A 16995-nucleotide genomic window follows, 5' to 3' on the forward strand; every position below is an offset into this window, starting at 1 on the left:
TTTTAGTTTATAATTTCAATCTTCATTTGTCTTCCATTAAAGTAAAAAAATATTCATAATGTATTATTTTACCCCTTATTGTATTACAATGTATGACTTTTTTATTATGTCTGTTAAATATAGAATTGTTTACAGTTTTTATAACCCACCCAGCCACATGTTTTTATTTTTAATTAATGAATTTACATTCAACTCTGTATCCCACACTTCATTGCATGTTGAAGTAACCTCATCGATCCTCCATAATCCTGACTATACACGCTGCAGCCGAGCAGGCGTGGCTGGACTCCTCACTCTGGACTTATAAACCTCCGTCCACCTCCTGAATCCTGATCCTGCTGTTCGTCACGTTGCTGCTCTGGTGAGTTCTTGCTATGATTCATCTCCTCTAAAGTGCTGATCACCTCAGACAAAAATCTCAGAAACTCTCATCAGTGAAAGTCTTTATTTTACTTGTTTTCCTGCTTCCATTGAATCTGTTTATTTTAGAGGAAACAAGAGAACTTGTTTCAAGATTCACTACAAATGTATGTTGTGTGATGCAGGAAAAAATAAATCACGAGGACAGGTACTGTAGCACTTTAGTTATCATATATTATTATTTTAACCAGCATCATTTTTCTATTTGATTTACAGTAGATGATTATGGGATGTATTAGACTCCAGATACAGATGGAGCCATAAAACAGTGTTGGTTTCTTGTAAACGTCTGTGAGTTCATCATCCGGCTGTGGAATCCCTCTTTTCCCATTTTGGCGCGCACATCTGCGGTCAGCTAAAGTAAACAGCAAACTGTCTTTTCTGCACAGTCCACGTTGATGTCAGGTCGTGTTTGCTGTGCTGAACCTCTTTGCCTTAGATGGTGTTGAAGATAAACTACTTATGGCACCAGAGTGGGAGTTTAGAGGGTCGACTGGTCTAAACGTCAATAAGTTTGGCTCTTTGGCATCGTCTGTCACCTGCACATGAAAACAAAAGTGATTTAGCATGAGATCAGATACACAGCTGACACCAAATGCTGCTAGCGATGAGAGCGCCAATACAGAGGACGCTGTTTTTAGATGTTTAAAGCATGACGCTAAATAATCTGTCACCACATTTTGATATTTCATTGTAAGATGATCTTCCTTTGCTCTCTGTTGCCCATTTTACTTATCTTTTTTTGCTATCATGCTTTTGATGTAATTTACATCCTTATTATTATTATTATTATTATTATGACTATTATTATTAGTGTTTTTTTAAGATTTCTTTTACCCAAATTAGTACATTTGTTGTTTGATTAAATTATTAAACTGTCCAATCACTGATAAAAATATATTGTTCTTAAATATCTTTTTTTCATGTACTTCATGTTCAGATACAGATATGAATTTATGATAATAATAATAATATTCAATGGATTTTTGATTGAGGGGAACTTTTTCATCATATTGGATTTCAAATTTACCTATTTTCTATATATTGACAATATTGCCACCCTTTTCACTTATTATTCAAGTTTTTCCACTTTCTTTTTTTCCCTGATCATGTCTTGAATTCCAATTTCTTCTTTCCTGGGATCTATTTCTGTGTGGGCAGGAACCCAGATGTGAGTCTGCAGAATTATGCTGAGCTGATTAATGAGCATAACAATGGAAATAAGTTATTCTCAGCCGGTCACTTCGTCTAAGTGCAGTCATTTCCTAAAGTAAACCACGTTCCCCTTCATGCAACACGCCAAACTGGGAACACGACAACCAACACTGGCCGTGAACTTCCTTAAAAGGAGGCTGAGTTCATCTCAGGGATGGGACGTTGAACAGGGAGAGAGCGCTGCTGCGTCAGAGTGGGAAGTCAGAGACAGCATCCCGAAACATCATCTCATTCACATCTCCTTCTTTCCTCAGTAGCTCTTAAGCAGGATGGAGGAGGAATGGAGCTGGGAGAGTGTTTACTCTTCTTATCTATGGACGTGAAGTAGACGCGTCCTTTCATATGAATGAAATACAATGGGGCACAGCAACAGCCTTATCATCAGACAAAGAGGAATTCACTCAGGACGTTATGACTTGTAAACAGTGGCGCTTGTATTCACACGTGTCCATGTTTGGTCATGTGGAGTAAGCAGCTTCTTGATTGATCGCTGAGGTTTCTCTGGTAACTGTTAGCAATAAATGTCTCCGTCACTAGCGGTGTAGCCAGACAACCCCCTGCACGACATTGGGGAAAACACTGGCGTGGTCCACAGTAGACTTAGAATTTTCTGTGACCATACAGATATTATAGTGTACCTGGACGTTCTGCAATGAAGGGAGTGAGATGATTATTATTATAATTATAATTATAAACACTCATATGTAAAAGTGGCATAGATGTGTGGTCAAATGAAGAAATGTTACTGAAGAGGTGACATGTTAAAAGAATGTATTTAAAATGTTAAGCTGTATTTCGCTTGTTAGCATGGTAGACTAGCTTAGAGATTGAGGTTCAGAACATATGCAGCATTCATCATATGGAAATAAACATTGTCGTTTAATGTGTGTTTGTATTTCAATAGTGCTCTTTAGTTTTATCTCAATTTACAAACATGTTCGTCATTCATTCTATGGCTTTCCCACTGCACTAGCCGTTAACACACAAGCTGTGTGTGTTGTGCTGTCTGACTTAGCATGTACCATTCAATGAAATATTTCATATACTATATAAAAAAAAAAGGTACCAAATAACGGTGAACGGTTAAAAACTCCCAATATGAATGGAAATTAGAAGGATTCTGAGTTGAAAGCCACAGCCCAAAGCAACAAACATCTTGTTGAATTCATTCACTAAATCATCACTAAACTGAACTAGAAAATAGACAATAAAACCATTGAAAACAGTCAGTATGATTCATAGTAATACAGCAGTCATTTGGGGAGAAAGAAGTTGTTCGTCATGACATCATGACAGTTGCTATCCAACAGGGGAAATACGATGAAACAATCATAAAATGAACTGTTTGCATGAGATACTAATTGAATGTGATAGGTGCTCCTCAAAGATTTGGTTCAAAGGTCAGAAGGTGAGCGAAATAATTCATCCCAGAAACACACCTCTAATCCAGACAAATCACCTGCCAGCCGAGTGATGGAGCAGATGTTGGAAATGTGTGTATGAGGGCGAAGCAGGGGGTGGCGAGTCTGTGCCCCCTCGCTTTTTCAAAAGGTGGAGCCTGTCCAATGCAAACACCAGTGGATCAAGGGACTGAAAAGCCAAATGTGCTAAGCCCGGCAGGTCAGTCGGTTTGATTCCACTGCTCCACCGTGTCGTCCTTTTCTGCTGGTCGGTGCTCCGAAACACAGAGAGGTCTTTGTCATCCGCCAAGCTTAAGTGTTCCCATGTTGGAGCAGCCGGCAGGCGTGATTGATCGTTGCTGTGTGCGAAACACATGTGGAGCACCATTTCAGCAATGAGCGGCCAAACTCATGGTTACACATTCAACGTTCACAAAACTATAAATATAAAAAGAAACAAAATTGAATATCAGATGTTGTTTTTGTTGCAGTTTATTGCTTTACAAACAGTTCATTCTTTCCGAAAAACAAAGGTGACTTGACATTGTAAGTCATATGTGACTGTAGAAAATGTGTGGTGTAATTTTATGTATTTAATTCCATTATTGATTCCCTGTAGTTGTCTCTTTTTCTCATTGTTCACACTTTAATTTTCCTCCTCATTCCTTGAATGGTGGCTTCTTAGCAGTTCACTGTTACGTTGGCACTGAATAGCAAATGTCAGTCACAGAAGAGAAGCCAGACCACAAAAATGAAATCACTATTTCAGATAAATCAAGTTCACTTTAAGCTCAGATTTAAAAACGCTCTTCATTAATTCACTGACAACCCAACCTGCCACTATGCAAAACAAATTGCAGGTTTTTGTTTCATCCAAACAAGCGCACGCAGGTCAATCAATCAGGTGTCAGCTGAAACAAGCAGCATCGGACAGACCTTGGTTGGGAACTATGTGCATGACTGACGAAAAGAGACAACTGCTGTGGCAACATCAGAAATGAATTCAAACACTCGCACCACTGATCGACACACGATTTGTCGCACCTTGTTGAGTTGTAGTGATGTTTGTTGCAGTCGTGCATGGTTAAGCTTCTGTTTTTGGAATCATGTTTTCTGTGCTTTTCTTTTGTGACTGCCATTTGTCCTTTAGGGCCACCGTACATTGTGAGAAATTTTAGTGTTACTTTGTCATTTCTAAAGTTTTATTTCTATTTTTGACATAAACCACCTGAACACTCACCATGTCAGCATCTAAAGGAAAGTCTTTCGTCATGTGTTATTTATGGGTTAAAATGATGTTCACGTGAATTCTAATGGACAAAGGGTGTATTGTTAATATGTAGTCCAGTGGATGAGAATTACACAGTTGTTGAAATTTCTCCCTTAAAGAGTCATTCATTATCCATGGACTCGAGTTGACTGGGATGTAGCGAACTCTCCTTAGGTGCAAGCTGATAAACCCCGTGTTATAGGAGTGAGACATCATATCTTAATGGACTTAATGGGCTCTTCTTGATCTATGACACCATGTTGGTGACCTCCTCTTCAGATCTGTAGAGAAATATTTCCCAACTGATGATCAGCCATGCTGTAAAGGTCCTGAAAGATGGTACTGTTCAGATACGTTTTATGTATGTGAGCGTTGCACTAGAAATGTTTTTCAGTTGCCTGACCTTAGCCCACATCTTTGTTTTGAACCAAAGAGCTGCAGAATGTGTTGAGATTTCTGAACTCAAGCTACGGTTTTCTTCTGTTACGTGGCAAAGTCAGTTGTGAGGCACACTTCATGTAGAGAGGTCCCTTCGTCTACAGTCCAGACATCCCCAAGACGTGAAAGTCTGTGTGCTGATCTCCAAGGAACTTAGATTGAGATCAAATTGTAGTTTTCTCTCACGGTGCTGTCCTCAGGAATTGAACAAGGACTCTGAATGAATAGGGAAAACTGGCATTACATTTAAACAGGATGAGGTGCAGTGAAATTAAAGCACAAGTGAGACGTGGGGGAAAGCACCAGGAGGAAAGGCGGAGGAGAAGGAGGAGGGGGACCGAACATGAAGGAGCAAAGAGGTTGGCTTTTCCTTTTCTGGTAGTTGCTGACAGAAACAAGGCAGAATTCCTGCTGCTGCGATATTAAGCAGGCAGCGCATGTTGATATATTGAGGGGTAGAGAGGCTGCTGTGCATTGACTCAGCTGCTGCTCAGGTACTGTAAACCCACAGGAGTCGCTCCTGTCACCAGGCCCTTCTGGGTGGCCCACTTTGGACTTTTGGCTGCATGTCTGCTCGAGGCACTGATTTATGGCATTCTCTTCTCTTTCAGTGATAAAGAGGTGCATTTTTGGGTGACCATGGACGACGACTTTGAGCGCCGCTTGGAGCTGAGGAGGCAGAGGAGAGAGCAGATGCGTCTGGAGGCCGAAAAGTGAGTGGTGATGACTATCCAGACAACAGTGTTCAGCATTAGAAGTGATTTGTAGCCTCCTCATTTTCATCATCCGAGCTGGTTTACACGCTATCGAATGAAATTATTGCATCAAGAGCATTTAATTCCTTTGTTTGAATAGTGATCATAGAGTTTGTCACCTTCAAATATTCAGTTATTACAAGTGTCATCACAGAGCAGGCAAGAATTTAGCATCATGATGCTTGAATGATCCAGACTGTCAGATGTTCGGATGTTTTTCAACCACAGCCATTGCAGGACTGAACATGGTCTATAAATATTTGGAAGTCATATCTGATTGGAGGAACTTTTGAAAGAACATTCCTGAAGATTTTCTCACGGACGCTCTGGTCATACTGGCGGCGGTGCCAGCCTCTCCACCACCCTCCCGACGTTTTTATTCGAGATGAGTTTTGAAGTCTGCTTCTCGATGAAGAATTTCCATCACGTGTGACATCGCTTGACGTCGGATTCCGAGTGACGACGCATGTTTGTGAGCTCACTCTCCTGTGGAAATTAATAATATTACATATGTTTATGTGAGGGGCATAAAGAAGATGTTTCTGCTGCTGCTTGTGGTTACCGCTTCACCTCTTCCTCTAAAAACATCTGTCAATCGTTGAGCAGTGGCAGGACCAAATTGAACTCCATCAGAGGCGACTCATCATCCCTGACGTTTCAACCTATTCAACAATGGATCTTGATGGACAAGACTTCATGATCATGACTATCTTAAGGAACATAAACTGACTGTGGAAGGAGAAGTCAACGGTGGGTTTTGATTGTGATGTGTGTCGTTTTTTAGAGGGGGTTACATGAATGACGACAATGAGGAGGAAGAGCGAGAGCAAAGGAGACGTGCAAGGGAGGAGAGAAGGAGGATGCGGGAGCAAGAGGAGTCTGGAGCCGCAGACGTCACCAATAACAACAGGTTCTCATACGGTTGTTTGTATTGTGTTTAAGTGCTCTTACATCTTATTCTCCTCCAGTGTGACCGAGTCGGAACCTCTGACCAAAGCTGCCGCGGATGATGACCAGGCTTTGCTGGAGCGTCTCGCCAGGAGAGAGGAGCGGAGACAGAGGAGAATGATGGAGGCCATGGAGCGACAGCGGTCACTAGACGCCGATAGCAGTACGGCCAACAGCGCAGAGAGTCGACCTGAAGATCAGACGTCCGGCAACAGCCAGGATACAACAACAGAGAGAGAGGAGGACAAACCAGCCCCGGCGGAAGTAGAGGAGACCGACTCTCAGAACGTAGAGGAGGAAAGTAAGGAGGAGCAGGTGCGTTTCATAATAGTTACTCACTTGAATATATCGTTTTATGGGATGATTGAAATATGTTGTACATTTTCTGCCTACATTTACATTTGTTATTGAGTTTAGTTTTATTTAAATCAATCATTTTCTCATCTAACATCTACCATGATATCAGTTTGTGTTTTCTGTATTTACCTTGATGGCACCTGTGATTTTCCAAACGTATTGAAAGCTTCTTTTCAGCTATTGAGCCATCACGAGTGAATCTCCTAACCACAGTTCAGCTTGTTCTTAACTAAGATAATAAGCATTCAACAATGACAATCACTATGACTGGCTTTCTGACACCAACTCTTCTGAAAAGACACGCATCAATGTCAAAATAGTACCTGAATTTAAGTTAAATTAAGTTAAAGTTAAATAAAAAAAAAAAACCATGTCAAAGGATTGTAATTTTGAATGTAGTGTTGACATGCCAATGGTGTGCTCTTTTAGGAGGAGGTGGAAGATGTGAAAGGAGATGTTGATGAAGAAGAGGAGAAAGTGGAGGAGGATAAGGATGAAGAGAACGAAAGGATAGAAGCAGAAGACGAGCAACAAATTGAAGAAGATGAAGATCGACTGAAACAAGAAGAAGAAGAGAGGCAAAAGAGGGAACTGGAAGAGCAGAAGAAGGAGGAAGAGGAAAGACAGTTGAAAGAAGAGGAAGAGAGGTTGAAGAGGGAAGAAGAGCAGCAACGAGAAATAGAGGAAAAATTAAAGCAAGAGGAAGAGGAGAGGAGGCAGAAAGCTGAGGAAGAGAAGAGGCGGGAAGAAGAACAGCAAAGGGAATTGGAAGAAAAATTAAAGAAAGAGGAAGAAGAGAAGCAACGGAAGGAAGAAGAAGAAAAACAGAAGCAGAGAGAAGAGGAAGAAAGGAGAAAGGAAATGGAGGCGAAGAGAAGAAAAGAAGCTGAGGAACAACAGAAAAGAGAGCAGGAGGAGAAACTGAAGAAAGAGCAGGAGGAAAAACAGAAACGGGAGATGGAAGAGAAGAGGAAAAAAGAAGAAGAGCTCAAACGCAAGAAAGAACTGGAAGAGAGGAAGAAAAAAGAGGAGGAGGAGAAGCAGAAGAAAAAGGAGATGGAGGAGAAGAAGAAAAAAGAGGAAGAAGATAAGCGGAAAAAGGAGGCAGAGGAGAAAAAGATGAAGGAAGAAGATGAGAAACGTAAAAGAGCAGAAATGGAAGAAAAGAAGAAGAAGAAAGAAGAGGTTTGTTATTTTTAAGAATCTGCAAAAGAAGCACTGTTTTATGAATCCAGTCTCATTATGTGTCATTCATCTATTTTTTTTTTTTAAAGGAGGAGAAACCAAAACGATTTGGCTTCAAGGACAAGGTTCACCTTTCTCTTTACGTGTGCACTGAGTTGTTTGTGGTTTGACTGTATTTGCTTATGTTCCTCCAAGTTTGAGCCAGCCAAGCAGAATGGATCTTTTATTGAAAATAAACTGAAGAAGCCAGAGAGAACAGCCAGGTAACAATAGTTTAAGACTAACGTTGTTTAAATATCTTTTGCAGTGAATAAATGAGTTAAGAATGAATTGGAATTTTAATGATTCATACTTTTGATCCTCATTTTAATCTGTCCATCCTCAATTACAGTCATAGAATTTCAGCCTACCTTTGCAGTTTCAGAGTGTGTAGCTGCATCACTTTGACTGGCTGTTTGCACCCAGGGACAACGTTCCCTCGAGCAAGGCAGAGGACTTGGAGCGACAGGAGGCTGAACGTAAACTACAAGAGCTCAAGCAGCGGAGGAACAACGCAGAGAGCGAGGAGTTTGAGAAGATGAAGATGAAGCAGCAGGACGCTGAGGCCGAGCTGGAGGAGCTGAAGAAGAAGAGGGAGGAGAGGAGGAAGATCATTGAGGAGGAGGAGAAGCAGAAGAAACAGGAACTGGAGGAGAAGAAAAACCGAGAACAAGTGAGGAGTGTGCCGGTATAATCAAGTCAACACTTGAGTCTGAGTTTTGTCACGTGAAATGCGTGATTGTCAGGAGGAGAAGAAGAGGATGAAGGAGGAAATAGAGAAGAGAAGAGCCGAGGCAGCGGAGAAGAAGAAGCAGATGGGAGAAGAGTCTGCACCACCTGCTTTCACCATCAGTCCTAAAGGGTCATCTAAGGTCAGACGGAAACAAACTATAACGTCATCATTTTACCAAACTTAATCAAAGATATAACATATTTCAATCACCACAAAGGTTGGAAATTGTTTTCATGAATGAATTCCTTCACTCCTTGCTGGCCAACAAGCTATATTTACAGAGAAAGAGAGAGAGCTTGTCGGAACAAATAATTCCTCTTCCCTCTGAATCATTTCAAGCCGTCAAAACACAAGTCAGGACAACTTGACCAGAACAGGATTTATTGTTGGTGGATGCTTCTGCACGTGGACTTCAGGAAGTGTTTGGATGCAGAGAAGAGTTAGAGAGTTTAAATGAGGACCAACAGAATGTTGCAGCATTTGGACATTAAATGTGGTTTTACTGAATGAAGGAAGTTTGATTTGGCTGAAACCCATGGTTCCAAAACACCACCGTAATTGACACCATTTAGCTGCGTAGATGAGGTATCATGAAACAGTGTTGCAGGGCTGATGAAACAGTGTTCTAATTTTTGGAGGGCACTAGATGGCGCTCTTGGTTTAGACATGATGTGAAGTTTCATTTAATTAGTTGTTTAAATTCAAACATTTTATTGCAGACAGCGCCATCTGGTGGCCTCTGGAAATCAGGACACTGCTTCATGAAACCTCATCGACCCTTCACTAGCATGTAGTGCCATGGTGCTTTATTGTGGCTCCAAGAACATGATGTCAGGAGTTTCTTACTTTATATATCAGTGGTTATAATGTTATGGCTGCTCCAACTTAGACCGAATACTTTGTTGTCCCTCAGCATCTTTCCCTTTCCACAGATCGGAGAGAGAGCAGAATTCTTGAGCAAATCAGCTCAGAAAAGGTGAGAACTGAATGTGTGCGTGTATGGTATTCATGTATATTCTGAGACTGTTGGTCCCACAGCAGCACAACCAGAGTGTCTCACACTCCAATAGTCTCCAGAATCGGCAACAGACTAGAACAATTCAACTCAGCCGTCCAGGTGAGACTCACCAACACTGATTTATGATCTTCAGTGAAGGTCCTTCCCATGATCCCTGTTTCCACAGGAGAGCAAAGAAGTCAGGTCTCCCAAGCCCCCCAGAGCAGATATTCCATCCGGGGGAACACGCAGCATCAAGAACATGTGGGAGAAAGGAAACGTCAGCGCCTCCAGTGAAAGTCCTTCTCCCGCGAACAAGGTAAGGAAGACTCGCTCGGACTTATGAGACTCATTACTGATCACTGTCATCACAGGAAGTGGCTGGACTTAAGGGAGGTGTGACAGGACGGGTCAACAGTTGGATGGCGAAACCCGCAGAGCCAGAGAAGACGACCCCAGCAGCACCGGAGGCATCCAAGCCAGCAGCGCCTCCATCAGCAGCGGCTCCAGCCCCGGCACCAGCAGCAAAGCCTGCGGTAAGACACGATAAGTCTTTGTCCTGGTCGCACACAGACACACTATTGTCGATGAGACACCATGACAAAAGAATAATCCCCTGATATTCCACTCACGCATCAACTCAGATTAGCACATTAACATGATGCTCTGAGCTTGGCAAGATGGAGGGTGGAGGGTGTCTGGAGTCCAGTGACGCCACATGGACCCCACATGAATCTCATTATTTCCTGGACTCCTGTGTCTTTAGTTGAGGAAACTGTTTTCCAACTTCTACTTTTTGGCTGTGTGCTACCCCTGGTGGACCAGCAGAGACCATACACATGGTCATGAACTGTTGCACGTGTGTACAAGCGCTCACGTCTTTCAGTCCAGTAGATTTTGAGTCATCGGCTCAAGTGTAACTCATATGATATATATAACTCAGGGTGACTGAGCTTTAAGCAAAAGGCAGTCTTCCCATAAGTCCCCCCTTGGTTAGCGGCCATGACATATCAGGCATGTCTCCATTGTCAGCTGAGTTTAAATGTCATTGGTTGACCACAGTCGTCTCATTTTTTCCTCATCCCATGCCCCTTGACCTTGGGATTTTCTAAATTTAGAAGAGATTTCCAGTTTATTTTTTACAGTAGTAGATGAAAACAACCTCTTCTCTTTGTCTATGCCTCTTTTCTTAAAGTAGAACAGCAGCTGTCGATCCGTCTTCTGGAGACCCACAGCATTTCGACGTGTCGATGGTTGACATGTGACATTGTTTGAACCTGAAATTTACGAGCAGGTTATCTTTAGAGCTGTACATCATGGGGAGAGCGAGGGAACTTACTTGTCCTCACGAATGTGACAACACTGCCACCTAATGCAAGAGAGCGGAACAGCAACCCGACAGAAACCTGAATTTAGGGTTTTTTGAAATCTATAAACTATGAATAGAACAGTCAGTACTTTCTCATTCATTCCCAGGCTTTACCGAAAAATTAACATATTTAAAAACAGGCCTCCTGAGAGATTTGGATTTTGTTATGTTTGATATTATCAAGGCAATAACATCATGACCAGTAGGGAAACGCATGCTGTTTTCAAAGCTCAGAGCTCCAACAGTAGCCACACCCGTCCATGACCTTGCCCCTTGTCTGTCCCTTACCTTCCATCCTACTGCGCTTCACAAGATACTGACCACTGCGTACCAGTAACACCAGAGCAGTGCTGTGCAGCGATATTATACGTATACTAAACCGCAAAGGTGCCCACAAAGTTATGGCTGAGGGATGTATGCAAGTCCAGTCATAAAGATCTTTAAACTATGTCTTTTAATGCAGGTTATGAAACTCAAGTTCTGTTTATTGAACACTATAACTGACACTGGCCTTTGACCAGACATGAGAGTCGGCATTAAGTTAAGTACTGCTGAGACACAGATTAACATTTGTAAACTCTGCTTGCTACAAAACAGTCTGTCAAATGATGCAGCACTGTTGTGTTTGTAGGTCATTACATCAACATACTCACTTTTGGCTCTTATTTTTGCTCTCCCAGGCCACATACAATGATTTTTTTCTGTGGATTTGGCCTGTCGGCCTTCAGTTTGATGCATGCTTTCCTATGACCCCACAAAGGCCTGTGTCATTGTCCAAAAATGAAAGTGTGGGTCAGCCTTCACCGATCCGTCTCGTCTCCTGATGACTGGTCTGTGGTCACGAAGAGGTATTTTTTACCTCCCAGTGTTGCCCTGCTTTCATCACCTCTGAGTCTGTGGTTCTTCAGTGAAGTTCATATTGTGCAAGAAAGCTGCAGTATTTTATATCGCTGTTGACTCAATAGGAACAAAGGGGTTTTGATTCACATAACCACATCTGTTCACCAATTATATCAGAGTCCAAACTGCCTTCAGAGGAAGTTATTATTATGTTTGTTGTTCATTAACAGGAGGCGAAACCTGCTGAAGTCGGGAACAAACGAGGCCTTTGGGAGCCGAAGAAGACGGCCGCACCTACTAAGGTAAGACAAACAGTGTGTCAACAGTCCGTTGGTTGATGAGCTTTTCACTCCCTTCTATTGTTCTTGTTCCAGGATATGTGTACAGTGATGGGAAGATGAGGTTTCATGAAGCAGTGTCCTGATTTTCAGAGGCCACCAGATGGCACTGTCTGCTGTAAAACGTTTGGACAACTGATTCAATTTCCATTTTTAAACCAAAAGCACCATCTAGTGGCCTCTGAAAACTAGGACACTGTTTCAACAGCCCTGCAACACTGTCTCATACTGTTTTCATAATACCTCATCTACCCAACTAGTGTACAGAAAGCATAGCAAATTCTGAAAGACTGATTCAGAGGAAATCCATGAAAGAGATGTATGGATATTGGGTAATATAAAAGATCATAAAGAATATTTCAACTGGACTAAATGACAAGAATAAATACATTCTTGATTCAGACATTATGCTGAGAGAGTTCTTAGTTGAGATAGTTCTTAGTTTCACACTGGACCTTCGTATCAGTTTGACAGATTGAGAAAACATACATAAATACATATATATATATATATATATATATATATATATATATATATATATATATATATATATATATATATATATATATATATATATATATATATATATATAATGGAGTGTATGCGAACTGAAAGAGTATTTAAATCTGTTCTGTGACATATCACTGTCACAGAACTTCCCAGAGTGACTGAGAGAAAAATAACAAATGTAAAACAAAAATAACTTCTAATGTGGGAATAACCGAGAGCCAGCGCCAAATAAAGCTGGGGACTTGCAGTTTTCTGGTGGACTGTTTGGATCCAACAAAAGACGGAGGAAAGTGCTGTGGCGACTGGACAGGATTAATGAGAAATGTCTGACTATTTGTGATTGGTGCCGACAGGTGGGAGGCCGAGGCAGGTTTGGCATGTGAAGGTAAGCTCCACAGTTAAGTTATACGTCATCTGGAGTTTTAAATACAGCTTAGAGTGAAAGTAATACATATGTTTATATTTATTAGGTTATTAAATTTGACCTTATCACAGCAGGCACAAAATCATGATTGTATTTTCCTTTTGTTATATTGTATTGTATTTCTGTGTTAAAAAAGGTATGTATTTATCTACTAGTACATTTTTATTTACTTATATATTTTTATTTTATTATTTATAGTATGAACTGAATCATGTTGCCATAACATAAAATAATGATAATAAACCGATCATTTCTCTTCTGACATCTGACCACATGAAAGTGTAACTGGCAGCAGAAAGTGTTGACACCAAGCTCCATTCTCAGAAAATCATTGAGTCTGTCCTTCAGACTGGTGCATGTAGGAGAAGGGTTGGGGGCTTAAATTAACAGCCTCCCCCCCCAGTGGAGCCATAACCACGACGGCCTGCCAACACCCTGTGTGTGCCAGAGTCACTCTTCGCGGTAAATCAAATCTGCAGCTTGAGATTTTTGGGCGCAGGCGCTGGCCTCTGTTGCTCCGGGGTCTATATTTACAAACCCTCACCGTGACCTTCTTCCCCAGTATAAAGACCCTTGCAGACTCCTGGGATGGCTGGCGTGTTTGTCCGCCGCCACGCCGAGTGTCAAGGAACTGTTAACGCATACCAGCGTGCAGCTGCTTGATTTTCACATTACAGCTCACCACTATGTCGGATTACTGTGTAAGTGGAAAATCAGGTTCCATCCTCTGGCTGATGGTCAGGAGCTCAAACTGCGCCATCCACTGGACGTGCACACTACAAGAGCCCTTCTGTTTGTGAAGCCTTCTGACGGAACCTCCGGAGTCTGAGCCACAGTGTCAACAATAGCTGTGGAAAACGTTTGTCCAGTGGCAGCTTCAACCTTAAATAGAGATCCTTGTTTGTAACCTCCAGTTCCTCGGCCGAAATAGAAGATGAGGAGCGGGGGAAAAGGCCAAAGTGACGGAGTAGCAGCTCTCAATCACGCCCTGTTGTTTTCTCCGCACTGATGTCACAGCAGCACTTCATCCATTACTCCTAGTTTCAGGTTGATACAAATGATATCATCGGCTAAAGTGCTCAGTGGTGTTCCACAGGGATCAATGCTTGGGTCCTCAGCAAAAAGCTGAAGTGAACCGGCACCTCTTTTGCCATTTTTGTCGCACATCTCAGTGAAAGTGAGCCAGCATGACAGCGGTGGCGCCCCCACGGTCGGACACTGAATTGATCCGCTGAGCCCGGAACAGTTATAATACAATGTATCCTTACTACACACAGACGCTCCTGAGGCGCAGTCATGGAGCATGGCGTCTTGTGACAAAGAGATGCAGGCTAAAGTAGCTAGCACATACAAGCGCCACCTCCAGGTGAACTTATTCTAAAGTGCAAAATTGAATGAAAGTGAATAAGTGGGATCAATATATGTTATGTTTTAGTGATGTATATAGACCAGCGCTGTGCTGAAGACATAAACAAACAGCAGCCACTTAATTGAATTTGGGCAGTAATGGAGGGCGCGGCGCGTTTAATGGAGCTATGTGCCCTTTTTGTGTGCTCCAACACTGGATACGTGAGTCGCAGGCTCATGCCAGGAGGGAGAGTGTGCTCTCTGTGGCCTGTTGCCGTACTGGCCAAAACACTTGCCACAACTGCCCTTCCACTGACAGATTTATTATCGGACTTGAACCAGAAGACGCCTCACGAGCCAGGCTCATTTCAGAGTCGTAATGTCTGACGTATGTGTCTCTTTCTTTCATTTTCAGGTGCTGACAAGGTGCTGTGTTTCTTTGGCCAACGAAAAAAAACGAAATCCACTGTATCTCTACACACTCACCAGCAGGAGAAGTCGCAACAGACACCCAGGAGAAGCATCGATATTCCAGCAATATAAATATATATATATATAGTTAGAGCTTTTTACTGCACTTCACCTATCTATGGTGGCTGCATTTCAGCATCTGTCCTTTTTATACCAGGATGATATAGTTTAATATGAAAGCTATTTTTGTATGTCACAAAATTATTTGTGCACGTTTTGCACAGTTCGTACACTTCCTGCTACACATCTGCAAGGATGATATACATTCTTGTTTCAGCAGTTGCTGTAATATAAGTAGTTATTCTCTTTTGTTCATTTTCTTTTTGCTTCGGTCATTTTAGCGGTATTTTTTTGTCCCTCAAAATAAATAAATATTGACGCAAATATCTTGTAATGAAGTGCCTTCAACCAATTTTAAAAAACTATATTGACATATTCTACCCAAAGTTACCATCATATTCGCCGCTCTTCCAATTTGTGGGAATTATACTTTGAATTTTTAAACAAAATGAAATATCATTTTAAGCATTTTTGGAGTAGTTACATTTTTCCTTTTTTATTACGTTAAATGTAACTCCCGTTTTCTTCTGTCCTTCCATCTTTGTGGCCCCTCACAGTCGTCTCAGTACATGATGTGGCCCCTCAGGAAATTTAATAGCACACCCCTGATATAGATTGTCATTTCAGTTTGTATTGTTTCACACGCTGCGTCACTATGTCGACTGGTGTTTTGACGACAACACACGAGTGAATAAAAGTGCCTGTAATGAATCAACTATGTCCTTTTCTTTTCATTGTCTTCACTTTCTTGCTTTAATGGTCAGCCATGGTTTTGACATTCAATCTCAGAAACTTCGTACTGTGGCGGTTGAGGTCGGAGTCATGTCAGCGATAGGAATTTTCACACAAAATGAATGTATGTATATGTGGTCACTGGCATCCCCATTTTTTCTCTAGCGAGCCATGTGACTGCAACAAAGAGACAGTTGTCACATACATTTGGACACATTGGTGCCTGAGGCATCACGTTAAATAGCCTAGCCTTTTGTGCTAACCTGATCCAAAGTTGTGTTCGATGTCTTAACCAATAATTCATGTCTTCAGTGGGATCAGCTCCCTCAAAAGGGTGTTTGTGTATGAAGCCCTGAGATGAGTTTACCAGGTCACCAACGCACCTGCACAGTGCGTCACTGCGTGAGTGAGTGAGTGAGTGAGTGAGTGAGTGAGTGAGTGAGTGAGTGAGTGAGTGAGTGAGTGAGTGAGTGAGTGAGTGAGTGAGTGAGTGAGTGAGTGAGTGAGTGAGTGAGTGAAAAAGACTGGCATCTAACAATAGACAGGGCCTCCTTCACTGAGCAGCTATAGGACTCAGTGGTCACATGAGGAAGGAGGCCGGACTATGTATCCTTGATGCCCAAATTGTTCCCGAGAAGTTCCTCAGTCGACCGACACTCCTCAGCTCCCTCTGTCTGAGTTACAGGTAAGGACTCTCTGATGTCATCTTTTTAAATACATTTCATCATTTCAAGTAGAGCATTAGTCAATTCTGAGTTAAGACATTGTAGATTTTTTTTGTTCCAATGCTGAATATTTACAACAAATTCTCTGTAGAAAGACAGAAATACAAGTGCATTTTACCATTATCATTCTGCATTATTTTATTTACTCATTAAATAATACTACTTTAAGTATAAACTGAGATTATATGTGTATAGATCACTAACATTGCAATGTTACAAGCCTATATTTCTTCTGATATTTATTCCTGCTGGCAGCGATTGATCGATTCACCGTGTCATATAAATAGTTAACAGGTGTGGGGCCCCGTCTAAACCTCAGCCAGGTTGGGTCCATTATTTTACACCCTAAATTTGGCCTGTCCGCTCACTCCTTCCCAACAGTGTGAATAGCTAACGTCTCACACGCTGCTCTTTAAAGGTCC

The 16995-nt window shown here is 41.8% G+C and overlaps 1 protein-coding gene across 4 annotated transcripts; it reads left to right on the top strand.

Annotated features, from left to right (window-relative positions):
* The first annotated feature begins 327 nt into the window (after positions 1 to 327).
* cald1b (caldesmon 1b) lies at positions 328 to 15829 on the top strand. 4 transcript variants are annotated; one of them, XM_053885913.1, is made up of 16 exons: positions 328 to 361; positions 5355 to 5456; positions 6283 to 6408; positions 6467 to 6761; positions 7233 to 7988; positions 8078 to 8113; positions 8184 to 8251; positions 8454 to 8700; positions 8774 to 8899; positions 9693 to 9736; positions 9799 to 9877; positions 9945 to 10076; positions 10132 to 10293; positions 12197 to 12268; positions 13168 to 13199; positions 15001 to 15135. In XM_053885913.1, exons 2-15 carry the CDS (start codon positions 5383 to 5385, stop codon positions 13195 to 13197), a joined length of 2247 nt encoding a protein of 748 aa, XP_053741888.1. In that variant the 5' UTR covers positions 328 to 361; positions 5355 to 5382; the 3' UTR covers positions 13198 to 13199; positions 15001 to 15135. The 4 variants fall into 4 exon arrangements, with proteins under 4 accessions (XP_053741888.1, XP_053741885.1, XP_053741887.1 ...); XM_053885910.1 differs by lacking the exon at positions 13168 to 13199 and having other exon boundaries at positions 15001 to 15829; XM_053885912.1 differs by lacking the exon at positions 13168 to 13199 and having other exon boundaries at positions 9802 to 9877; positions 15001 to 15829.
* The last annotated feature ends 1166 nt before the right edge of the window (positions 15830 to 16995 follow it).

This window comes from Synchiropus splendidus, chromosome 14 (assembly GCF_027744825.2).
Source record: "Synchiropus splendidus isolate RoL2022-P1 chromosome 14, RoL_Sspl_1.0, whole genome shotgun sequence".
Taxonomy (NCBI): Eukaryota; Metazoa; Chordata; class Actinopteri; order Syngnathiformes; family Callionymidae; genus Synchiropus; species Synchiropus splendidus.

What these genes read in the sequence shown, in the direction of transcription:
- cald1b (XM_053885910.1), top strand. Translation starts at nt 5,383, where the DNA reads ATGGACGACGACTTTGAGCGCCGCTTGGAGCTGAGGAGGCAGAGGAGA. An exon ending in GACGTCACCAATAACAACAG is followed by an intron (nt 6,409 to 6,466) that starts GTTCTCATACGG and finishes ATTCTCCTCCAG; the next exon opens with TGTGACCGAGTCGGAACCTC. An exon ending in AGAAGAAGAAGAAAGAAGAG is followed by an intron (nt 7,989 to 8,077) that starts GTTTGTTATTTT and finishes TTTTTTTTAAAG; the next exon opens with GAGGAGAAACCAAAACGATT.